This window comes from Strigops habroptila, chromosome 1 (assembly GCF_004027225.2).
Source record: "Strigops habroptila isolate Jane chromosome 1, bStrHab1.2.pri, whole genome shotgun sequence".
NCBI classification, from domain to species: Eukaryota; Metazoa; Chordata; class Aves; order Psittaciformes; family Psittacidae; genus Strigops; species Strigops habroptila.
Genome location: NC_044277.2, coordinates 111,059,891 through 111,072,110, shown reverse-complemented (window position 1 = coordinate 111,072,110; position 12,220 = coordinate 111,059,891). Strand labels below are relative to the sequence as shown.

Below are 12,220 nucleotides of genomic sequence, written 5' to 3'. Positions count from 1 at the left end.
TCTCCCTTTTGTTGCTGTTTGCTTTCTGAATATTTTGGCTAATTGTGGCTTTGACTTGCAACCCTTGCTTGTGGTGACTGGTTCATACTCACCAAAGTAATATATTTTCATGGTTATGTCTGACATCAGTAATAGTTTCAGGCTTGCACCTGATCATTATAGGAGGCAGTGGTGTAATGCATATGGTTTCAAGGCTCCTCTATGGGAGTTAGTGCACAGTAAGCTATGATGAGAATTTGCTAACTCCATGGTGTAGCTGTTTAGGTGCTTTCATGCCTGCAAGGTAGTGTAGGCCACTTTGCAGCAAAGTACCTTACACGAAGGCACTGGTGTCTCAGGAGTACATACACAGAGAACTGGTGAAGGATGCCTAATCCATTGCTAACTTGGGACTGTAGCTTACTGCATATTAACTTTCCCATGCAGACCAATGCCTGGTGAAGTACCCAAATGGATGAGAATTTTAATTCATCACCACACTAGTGAGCGTTAATGCCTTTATGCGTACAAATACGTGTTCCTTCTGTGTTTGATATATAAATATACTTGGTTAGTGCAAAAGCAGTTGTAATGTTGCACATAGAGAGCCTCCTGTTCTTTTTATTATAAATGGTATATAAGAAACTTAATCGGGAAAAATAGTCATGTAATATTTCTATCATATTTTGTGTTTTTGCAGTGAGAGAAAAACGCAAGAGTCTCTATATAAACCACGTAAGTGAAAATGCCTTGCTATGCAGCTTTCTCCTTGTTGTCTATATTATACAGTAAATAAGAGTTATCACACGTGATTTCCATATTGGTGAGAGGGTGCTGATGCTTCAAATGTCTGTTCTGCATCAGGATCCAGAACCATAGGTCTCGGCAATTGAGTTAGTGGAATGAATGTCTTGATTTGAAGACAGTATCATGCTCACAACCAGTGTACATAGGTAACTGGTACCTGGGATAAAGAGCTGCACACATTAGTGTAATTTTTAAAATTATTACAAAAACTCTCAAAACTTTAAATTACATTTGTGTGCAAGTTTGGTTTGGCAGAGAGCTCCAACATTTCATATTTACACAGAAGTTCTGAAGTGCCTGACCAGTGTTGATGCAATGAAAATGTGGATTGACATGTGGTACATGCTGAGTATGAAGATGGGGTTTGTTATGCTTGTGTACCCCAGGCATTTTTCAGTTCAGTTCTCTTCTGCTTGAATCCAATTTGTGGTGAAGCTGAGAGCAGCTCCCCTGTAGCCTGCTTTGGACCAAGCTCTTTGCCCCAGTTAGTATTGTTCGTACAATTGAAGCACCTGGAACCAATGCAGTGCTCAGTATGTTAAACCTTGTGCTGAAATATCTGGAGTTACGCCTCAGTAAAATTGAGAAGGGAAAGAGCCAGTTGTCTCCCAGTGGAATTTGCCTTTAGGGTGAAATGGGGAGTTCTCAAACTCTTCTTTATCTGTAAATATAGGCCATCACTTCATGAATCATTTTTGACCCACTGTAACTGCTGAAACAGATGTGGTTTATAGGCTCTGCATCCCTTTGTGCTGGGCAAATGTTTGTGCAGCTCCAGGTAAACTGGATTGGGGCACCAATGCAGGTAGAATTAGCATGGCTGAAAGCTAAAATGGATCTGCTCATAAATGTGATTCCGCCCTCAGAAAGGGAGAGAGGATGAGAAGGCAGGACTGCTTCATTTGTTGGCAGAACTAGTTTGTGCTGAGTGTTGCTGAAATTACTGCCTGGTTTCAAAAGCAAGCTGAGATTTTCAGTTTCCCAAGAGTTAAGATTTTGAGAAGTCATGAGATACTGTGAGGCTTATAAAAGCCTTAAAGTTTGCACCACAAGTTTAGCAGATATTCTCAGTGCTTCTCACCTCCTGTTCCCCTGTAAAACACTTCCATTGTTTACAGTGCCTGTGAGGGTGGCGTGCAGTGCAACTGTATTGCTATAAAATTACTTGTAAAGCTGTTGCACTGGGTTCCTGTAAATTTAATAATGTGTGCTCAGGAACTTCCAGCATGCTTTGTAGCCTCAGACTTGAAAGGTTCCGTGCAAAAAAATAAATATTTAGACACTGCAAAGCAAGGTAATAACTGAGTTTCTGTCACAGTCTGCCTTGTGTCATGGATGAAATTCTCACAGGTCCTGAATCGTTTCATGTCATATGGAAGATGTGTTCTACATTAGGCAGACTGCGAGTAGATTCCTCTGGTGGATTGAACAAAGATGACTATTACAAATGCTGCTGGAAGCACACTATTGCAATCCTTGGTATAAAATATTTTTAGGCAATGCTGAGCTTGTGCAGAAAAGGAAAGGGTGATCATATCACTGAAATGTTGTGGTGTTGGGAGCTCAATGTAGCAGCTTACCCAGTTGATACCCTAAGCACTAAAGCTCTTCCTAATTTCCTTTTTTTTTTTTTTTCTTCCCCCCAGGTATCATTCAAAGCATTGGCTAAGGTTGCACCAATGTAAACTTCCCTCATTAGTCTGGTTTACTGCTATCTTAGTCTGACTTCTTTCTACTTACAGAGCACTTCTTAATTATAAAGCTAAAAATAGCCTTTGTGAAGCCGAAGTCCTTGCCATGGCTTTCTCTGTGTGTGTCCTTAACTTAAGTCAGTTAAGTTTTTTTAGGTATATTTTCAAATGTGGTCTGTGATACTTAAGTTGTTACTTCAGCACACCTGTGAGTATTCATTCAGCACCTCCAAAATATTCAGGCTGCTAAAGCTCACGCACAGACTGGTGATCATTTTTGAAGTGGTTGCTGTGGCCTTTAACTGGCAACTGTGTTTAGGTTTGTATGCTGCAGGGAACCATTGTAATTTTCCTAGACAGCCTCATTTGAGGAAATAGGTTTAAAAATTGTGTGTGGCAAACGATGGGGAGTATTTACCTAAGTGAATTTATTATATACCCTATTAGTTGATCGGTTCTTTTCCACCATTTTCCAGCATGTGCCAAGTGCATTTCTAACAGGAGCTATTGCTACTCATCCCTTTCCCTGTTAATGTGAAATGCTTGGTCTCCATTCTGCTCTAGAGAAAACAAGCCAGAGGACGTAAATTTTGGAGCGTTGTTTTGTCTTCTTTTTACAAGAACTCCTCAGCATAATGCAGCACTCTTCTCTTTTTATGGTTTTTCCATAACATCATCTCTTTTTTTAAATTTTATAAGTCCTATATACTTGTTCTCCTTTTGTGATAAATAATCAAGATAAGCAACAAAACATTTTTATCCTTTTGTGCAGTATCTTGGTTATTTTGCAGGCAGAGTTGAACATTTCCCAGGCGATCGGGGAGGCTGGCTAGCAAGAGAAGTATCAAGAAAAGTTGTGGGTTTTCTTTTTTTAACCACTTGCCTATTTCTTGTGTAGCAACAGATGAGAATAGTAATTTATACAAGTACAGTTTTGAAATGTTACCTATGAAAACGATTATTTATTATCAACTCTTCCTCATTTACTAGTCGACTTTCTCAATATGATCATGCCATTGTTCTTTTCCTTTCTTGCTTGCTTTTGTTTGTAGAATATTTTAATTGGATGACTAGTTTCCTTTGATCCCCAAATACAAATCTCAGGTTCCTGCTTTGATTTATTGTGTGTTGTCAAGGGCTGGCAGTTGCTCTGTTTCAGATTCACCTTGTCAGTAGGTGTGGTGGAAGAAGCCAGCAGCTATTCTTTTTTGGGCATGGGGAAGGCAAGGAGAAAGGAAAATGGGGGGTGACAGGGTGCTGTGGAGAAGACATCATCTCTCAGTCTTCCCACAGAGTCCAGGGAGACAGACGTCACGTTGAGGATGATGCTGGATCCTTTGCATCCTTGTAGGTGCTGGCAGTTACCTACCTACCGTGTACTCAGTGTGTTTGCTTTCTTTCAGGCTATTTCAATTTCTAAACAGTTGCAGCAGACTCTCCTTCCCCTTCCCATTGAACTGGCAGTTGCTGGTTTTTTGTTACGGTTTTAGTGCTGCTTCAGTGCGCACTTGTCTCTTGTTTTAATCTGCTTAGTCAAGCTGCTCATGGGGATAAAGATGCAGACTGAGATAGAGGCGTTTCCTTTTTCAGAAAGGAGAGATTGCATCAGTATCTCTGCCTGTACAAGGAAAGCAAACAGGAAGACATGTTTTATGTTTTTTGAGGGGGTGGGTGAAGAAGGAGTGAATGTTTTATTATTGTTTGCAGTAGCTACTTCTTTGTACTGGGTGATTTATTTTTTTACAGGGGAAAGGAGCAGAGTGGAGGTGGAAAAGGTGTTTTCTCCATCAAGTTTTTCTAGAAATTTTCCCTTTCAGAAAGTACTTTCCTCCCTTCTTGACAAGATGTGCTCTTAAAGTTGAATCTCCGTTTATGAGCAGTAATATACTGTAAAAATAAGGGATAATTTTTGGACATTGGAATATTTCTGAGGGAAGATAGAGTGGGAAGGATAAAAGGGAAGAAAGATAAAAGGAAGTAATATCTCTCTTCAGCATATTTTTACCTTTTTTAATTCTGGAGACACTTCATCAGCCTTGTAGCAACAAGGCTTGCTTCCTTTCAGGATCATCTTTAGCGATCTGGACATGACTTCCACTGTCTGCCACCCAGCAACTGGATGTTCAGATCCCATCAGACTGATGTTGTTTTTATAATTCCAAGTACAAAACCTAACAAACATATGTGTGAAGACCAATATTTTTTTAGACATCCTGGGGAAAAATTCCTGGGCATCATTCATATCCGAACCCCAGTCCCCATAAGTGACACTGTAGTGATTCACATCAGGGGAGGCTTCTTCCCAGCAGCAGTCCAACTGCTGGTGACTAGGGGAGAACAGAGGGGTAGTTTGCTGTACATGCTGTGGCAGAAGCAATTTCTGTGAGCCTTTTTGCATGCTTGATGTATGGTATTTGCTTCTGTGTAGCCCCCAAATTTTCTTGTCAGATTGCATAAAGAGGCTGTCCTGCTTCCCTATTGTAAAACTACTAGGCATGGACTGGTAATCAGACACTTTCAGCTAGTGATTATAAGAGTAAATAAGATAGATACATGCTGAAATGGGGACATAATCTGAAAATCAGTTTAATCTGTGAAAAATGCAAAGCAAAACATAAAATGCAAGATGTTTTTAAGTGGACTGCCTGAGGCTGGCTGTTGTAAAGGCTTATAATTGCTGTCCAAATTCCTTAAGATATTTTAATTAGCATTCCTTCCTCAAAGAGAAGAACAAGATAAACTGGAAGATAGATTAGAGGCTTCTCAGGTGCTCTTGAAGCTTTCCTAGAGATTGCTTAATGTGGTCTTTGCTCCCCTCCATAGCAAGATCACAAAAAAGCAGGTCTAGAGGGGGTCTTTGTAGGCCATCTGGCCCTATACTGATGCCATTCCTAACAGATGCTGTTTAGGATGCTTTTTCAGGCTTCCAGTAAGTTAGAATGAGCAAGTTTTCTTTAATGGCTTACCTAAATTTACAGATTGAGATTACTTTTTTATTCCTAATATCTTTCAGCCCCTTGCTTCTTTTCCTGGCCTCTAGGGTGGTAAATTGTACCTCTTTTATCAGCATCAAGGCAATAAGTTATATGAAGTGACAAACTTTTGTAGGGGGAGGAACAAAAGATAACTTTTGAGGTAGAATGAGAGCACACAGGAGATTTCTTTTACAAGGTTGCTGTACAATACTTGCTGTGCTGGGAGCCTAGTAAGGTCCCTCTGGTCAAATTGCACAACAGTAGCAATTATGTGCTATGTAAATAAAAGCCTTTGAGCTGCTTTTAGTGTTCAAAGAACTATTTAATCTTTCAGGTTTGTAAAGCAGGGTGCTTTATCAGTGGCTAAGTAGGGCCTGTGTGTACTGCAGAAGAGTTTACCAATGGTTGCCTGAGACCCCGATAGCTTGGTGGTATGCGGACATAGTTGTCTAGAGTTGATATCAGTAATGACAAGTTTTGAGAGCAAAAAACTTGCAAGTACAGATCTAGTTTAAGGCATCAGTTTTGGACAATATCAGACATTGGTGAAACTAATCAACTGGTTGAATCAGCTAATCAAGGTTGAATCATGTTGTAGACTAATGAGATACAGTGGGTATTATTTAAGAGTGGTTGGACTGGATCTCTTTTTTTTTTATTATTGTAGATGTTGGCAGAGAAAGGTAAGCAGTTTCCACTAGCTTTGGTTCAGGTGAATATGTCCATATCTAGCCACTAAATGTAGACAATTATACAGTAGTATCAAATTATGCAAGATGGAAATAAATGCAGATCTTTGCAGAGCCATGCAGAGAATTGCGTTTCATGGCTTGCTTGATTTTGGAAGCACTTCGGTGACCTGTAAAGTCATGTTTCTTCTGTGAAAAACGTCAGAATTAAATCATGTGCTGAAACAATAGAAGATCCATCCCCAAGATAGGAAACTCCCTTTCCCAAGTCAGAAGCAGTCCTGGTATTTTTTACCTGTTTTTTGGCTTCATGTGTACTTTTACATGCCAGTTTTGCCTATTAGGATTTTGGCCAGTCTTTAACTGCCTGGAAGCTAATGGGCACGTCTCCGCAGATGGGTGCAAGCAGGCCTCAATTTTTCCATGGGGCGAAATACTATTTAATAGTACCTCTTAAAATCATGCAATAACTTACACCTGGTTTGATGGAAAAAGAGACAGTACTGTCATTATTTAGGACAGAAGCTGCAAATTATCTTTTGATGGACAAGTGCAGAAGAACTCTGAAAAAGGCTGAAGCTCCTCTGCCAAACTGGAAGCTGACTGGCTGAAGGCCAGCTCTGGTACAAAAGCTGTATAGCTTCATTAGGAAAGTGTTGTGCCCAACGAACACATCCTGCTGAGCCTCAGGGCACAGTGCCATACTAGTGTTGCTAAGGAGCTTCCAAGGCAGAGCTGGCTGGTCCCATTCTAGTCGGTTCTGAGTATGGTTTTTGGTCAGTATGCGCTCACTCATCTGTTAGATGTTTCTACCCCAAACCACTCTGGAATGACTATTTTAACAAAAGAAACAGTAACACTTCCCCTTTTCCTCACAAATTTAGTTTTAATTTCTGAGTGATGCTAAAACGAAGGCTGAGAGAATCTCATCCTTTTGTGCATTCTCATTGCCAATTAGGAATTTGTTGTGATTCCTTTCATATCATAGCAGGTACACAGAAGCAGTTCTGCAGAGCTTGCATGATTTTGATGGCAAACTAAGCCATTCTACTTTTGAAAAGGATGTATTTTGTGTAAACTTCAAGTAAAGCCTATTGTTCAAGCATCTTAAAAAAACCATGATTTGGAAAGTTGAAAAATTTTGGAATGAAGCTGGGAGAAAAATAAAGCACTGATGTTTCCTTAGCACTCATTGTGCAAGAGGGGAAAACTGCTGGTTTTAAGAGCTAGAAACACTTGGCGTTAACACAAGTACACTGAATCTTGATCTCTTAGAGTTTGTTCTCTAACACGTGTAAAAGCTTAGCAAGTTATTGAGCAATTTTTTCCATTATACATCTTTTCCTATAAAGAAAGAAATTTCACAAAACAGCTATTATGTATTCATTGTAACCTATAATGTCAGCATTTCTTAATGTATGTCTTTGGTTGAAATGAGGAAAACAACTGCTTCTGGAGTAAAGAGCTACAAATCCTCCCTTGAAAAGAAATCACAGAATGATAGAAAATTGGTCCAGAATTCATCTCAAGAGGTCAGTCAGTTTGGTTTCTTGCCCGAGAGCAGAATCCTGCATCTAAGCTATTCCTAGCATATGTTTGGTTTACCTTTTCTTTACAATGTTCAGTGATGGAAAATCTATCACTACCCAAGTCACTCAAGCTATGTCTGCTATTAGAAAAAGGGGATGGCTGGATTGGTTTGTTGGGTTTTTTTTGCCATCACTTCCTCTCTCACTTTCATGTCCAATCTTAATTTTCCCTTGTTCACTGTAAGCCTGCTCTTTCTTATCCCATCCACATTGGTCGTGGAGAGCAATATTCTCTTCTATGCAACTCCCTTCAACATGACTTAAGGTCATTGCTGTTACTTTGTTCTTGGAGAAGACCACTCCAGTTTTTCAGTTTTTTGTCTTAAATCAGGTTTTTGAAACCTCTGATGAATCTTGCTGCTCTGTCCTCCTGATTCTCTGAAATTAATTCATCTTTCTTGAAATACAGTGGTCACAACTGGGCATAAAATTTCAGCTGAGCAGAGTGGAAGGGTGCTCTACTCTGTTGTATACATGGTAACTCTAAATCCTGTATGATATGTTCTGTGTTCCTTTCCTTCCCACCCCCCCAGCCCCCTTAAAAGAATCCTCTGCAAATTAATGTCAACTGCAAATTAAGTAAAAAATACTTTGATTCTGTTCTCAAAGTTATTGCTCAATGTTTTACACTGAGTATACCAGACCTCTTGTGGAATGTCTCTTCAGCCTTCCAATTTGAAAGTAATCCCTGGATATTCAGAGTACAGTTTTCCAAGTAGTTTTTACCTGTCACATTTTCCTTTTGCCCTTCGGGAATTTTATGCCAGATGAAGTCATAAGTCTTGCTGAAGTTGAGAAGTGTGACATCTACTGAATCTCAGCTTGGGTACAAACATATTACTACTGCAAGTTAAAGTACACACAGAAAGTGAATCCCACTTCATATCAATGAGGTGCTTTTAATTTTAAGTATTTATTAACAGCAGAGATTGAGAGATTGTCAGGGCTTCACGCGTGTGCTATCCTCAGTCGTGTTTGCATATGAAGATTTACAAAAGGAGTTATACCAGTCCTTTCTTCCCCCATGTCAGCCTTAATGGTGGGACAGAACCTGAGAAGGATCCCATTAATATTGGAAGGTTTGGGTAATTTCTTCAAAGGCTCTATATTCTTTCTCAGCTCTTCTGACTTTTCTCTTAGACCCTCTCTGACGTGTATAAATGGGAGATTTTTGTGGTCAGCCTGGATGAATTTGAAGTGTGAAGGCATTAAGCTCCTGTACGATTTTGAGTGTGGACTTATCTCATTGAAATGGACACAGAAGGGGGTTTCTCTGTAGGACAGTGCTGAATACTGAGACGATGCTCAGAAACCAATTTGGTCCTTTGCAAGGATGGAGAAGGTTCCTGCGCAGCATTTTGTGGAGGTTCAGAAAGGCCTATTTGGCTGAACTGTGAGACTTAGATGTCTTCCAGCTCAGTCAAGCTAGACTATGGAGCTGAGGGTATTTTCCAGTAATTTGGAAAAGGCAGAAACTCTGTTACCTGGCATACCATATGGCTGCACTTGGACGTTAGAGTAGATGCTAGCAATGTCAATCTACCGATAGGTTAGTTGTTCACATGGCACAAATGTGTATATATATCCAAGATAGTAGGTTTACACTTGGCACCGTTCTTCAGACTGGGAGAGGTACCCCTTCCTGCCAAGTTGTTATGAGCAGAAAGTGAGGCATGAGACACCACGTATTTTTCTGAAGTGTGAAAAGTTCTCAGCCTAACAAAGTGTGATGTGGGCTGAAAACTGTGGAGAGTTCTGTGATACGGCAGTGTCAGAAATAAGGTGTGTGGCTCCAATTATTGACATGTATCAAATGTTATGCTGTTTATCTAAGATTTAAATCTGACAGTGGTGTTGCTACAGAGTTGTTTTCTGTTTTTTACTCATGTTTGCCTTGAACAAATCCAGTCCGTTTATCTTATATTTTATCTAAACCTTTAAACTATGTTTATACTGAAAATGTAGAACTAAAACTTTCCATATGCCTTTTCTTAATGTTTTTTTTTCTTTTTTTAATGTCTGTACATCTCCCTTTTTTTCAACCACTAAACAGTCTCATTTTCAGCTGGTTTTAAGTTGCTTTGCCTTTATAATGCCTGTGGAAGGTACTTAAAAGACTAATCCAGAAATTCAAACTCAACTGTGGTAGAATAAAAGCTATAAATCACCAGTCCCCTAGTACTTTTCTCTGTATACATCAATCCTAGATAGTACATTTTATGGCATTAATGCTTCCAGTGCTTCTAAATATTCTGTTTGTTGCCTTGGTTAAACATATAATAGCTTGGTAGGTTGATGGATTGTGAGCTTCCAAAGTATTATGAAGTACCTTTCTCAGTAAACTTTCCACTTCCAAGAAAAGCAGTTCAGTCTATGATTCCATCGGTCAAGTGAGGGACCTTGATAGAATCTGTTGGTGAGCTTTCACATAATTCGAACATGGTGTTTCTGCAATTCTGATAGTTTCAGAAAATGATTTTTTTTTTTTTTTTAATTTTTTCTTTTCAATTGGCAGAGGACTTTGCATGCTCTTTCACTCATAGCTGGGAAAAATAGAAAGATGACTCAGATGCATGTAGGTTTTACCAGGAGTCTATCTGTTCTCTGTCTAATGAATGCTGCTAAGGAGTCTACTGCCTATGGAAATTGAAGCATTAGTGAGATGATCGGAGTGCTGGCACTTTTAATAATATCTGTTCTGCAAATTAGACAAGGGAAATGTACTGAGGTAGGAGTCACAGGACTGTAGCCTAGAGACTCAGTTGCTCTGAGCTGGTAAATGCCTGTGGATTCCACCGATGGTATTGACATTGGGCTCCACTGAAACGGTGGAAACAACATTCATTGTAAGGCACATAAAATTTCCATGTCAATGTGCCAACGTGCCAACTGAATTTTAAACCTATTCTGTTGTAAGTTAAACATGTAATTTGATGTAATTTGACTGGTCTTAACTTTCCTGACAAAGGCTCTTGTTCAAGCTATTCACTAGCGTAGGTAAAATAAGCAAGGATAAAATCAAAGAGCATTAAGGATTGTGACAGCTATTAGCTCATATGAAGAAACTGTTCTCTTTAGACTGGTGGATTGTTGGCTGCTCTAAACAGCTGAAGGAGAAGCCCTCTCAACAAAAAATCTTCAGAAATAAGTAGTGTTGTCAAATGTCATTTTGTGGCTGAGCTTTTCAATGTTTTCCTGTGGTAGTTGCAGAAATAAATAGACTTGAAATCTTTTGAAAACTTTTTCTATTAAGAAATGTTTCTTTTTTATTTGCATATCCACTTTCTCTTGCATACTTTGATGAATTTTCTTCCTGTCTAATAACAAACTATTCTTGATGAATTATTTTTTCTGAGTTTTCCCTTTTAAACTTTAGATGTTTTAGTAGTCTTACAGTAAAGGTCTCTTGCCCCTACTTCATTCTTTGGGATTTATTTGGGTTTGGGGTTTTTTTAATTCTCTTTTCTCCAAGCATGGTTTTGTATCTATTTCTAAATCAGTCTTCATTATTAACATGATTTCTTTTTCACTTTTCCACTTACTCTTTTGGAATGAGGACAGAAACATAGGTCTTGTTCAGCTTTGCTTTCCAAATATATGTATGCATTTGAGTAATTCTGCACAAAAATTTTTGCATGGTTTTGGGGAAGAAGGGATGGAGGGGAGATTGGGACTGGAAAGCACTAGTCAAGGCGCAGACAGGGATTGTTGTGACTTTTGCACTGGTAATTATTTCTGAACTTTCTGAACTGCTTCAAAACATGATCATATTACTGTGTGCGTCATTGTGAGAGACAGAGGAGTCTGTTTTTCTGAATTCTTACATGTCCTCAGAAAAATGCTTTGGTATTACATAATTGCCATTGTTCTTTTGCATGTTTTTCATAGCATCCTCCTGGGCAGTTGAGAAGGAAGTACAGCTCCTGCTCCACTATTTTCCTGGATGACAGCACAGTCAGTCAACCAAACCTCAAGTATACCATCAAATGGTGGGTTTTATAACTTTATTTTTTGTTTTGCTAGAGCCTGCATTATATATATGTATTTATGTATACATATTTCTGAACCATTACTAAGGAAGCTTCAAAGGTGTTTGTTTTTGAAGCAGTAAATTTTTGTAATTTGATCATGCTCCAGAGGCAGTGAATAGGATGAGCAAAGGCTATTACTCTTATTTTAGCGCTGTGCAGAGTCAAACTCCCAATACTGCATATCTCAACAGAAAGCAACAATTAAGATTCTCAGATTCCAGCAGCTGATATCCTTGTGCTTCATCATTCAACAGGGTACTTGCTTTGGATGAGTCCTCAAAACTTACTTGGGTACTTGCTTATTTGAAATTTTGGAATTATCTGAATTATAAGACCTATTTTCTGTTCATGAGAAAATACTTAGGAACATTTGCTAAGCTTTCCTTCCCGTTTTCTATTGGAAATGGAAATTAATTGCCTCCAGGTTAATTTCCTTATTTGAGTACAAGGACACTGGCA

The 12,220-nt window shown here is 39.0% G+C and overlaps 1 protein-coding gene across 7 annotated transcripts in view; it reads left to right on the top strand.

The window, feature by feature from the left end:
- Nucleotides 1-12,220, top strand: part of CCNY (cyclin Y) — a 125,237-nt gene that overhangs the window by 80,547 nt on the left and 32,470 nt on the right. For 5 of the 7 annotated variants that reach the window (XM_030488556.1, XM_030488572.1, XM_030488549.1 and 2 more), the window contains 2 exons: nucleotides 680-714; nucleotides 11,619-11,719. In XM_030488556.1, the coding sequence (XP_030344416.1) occupies nucleotides 680-714; nucleotides 11,619-11,719 (136 nt within the window). Of the gene's footprint in view, nucleotides 1-679; nucleotides 715-11,618; nucleotides 11,720-11,910; nucleotides 12,053-12,220 lie in introns of those variants that run through there. The other 2 variants (XM_030488600.1, XM_030488591.1) reach the window with 2 other exon arrangements.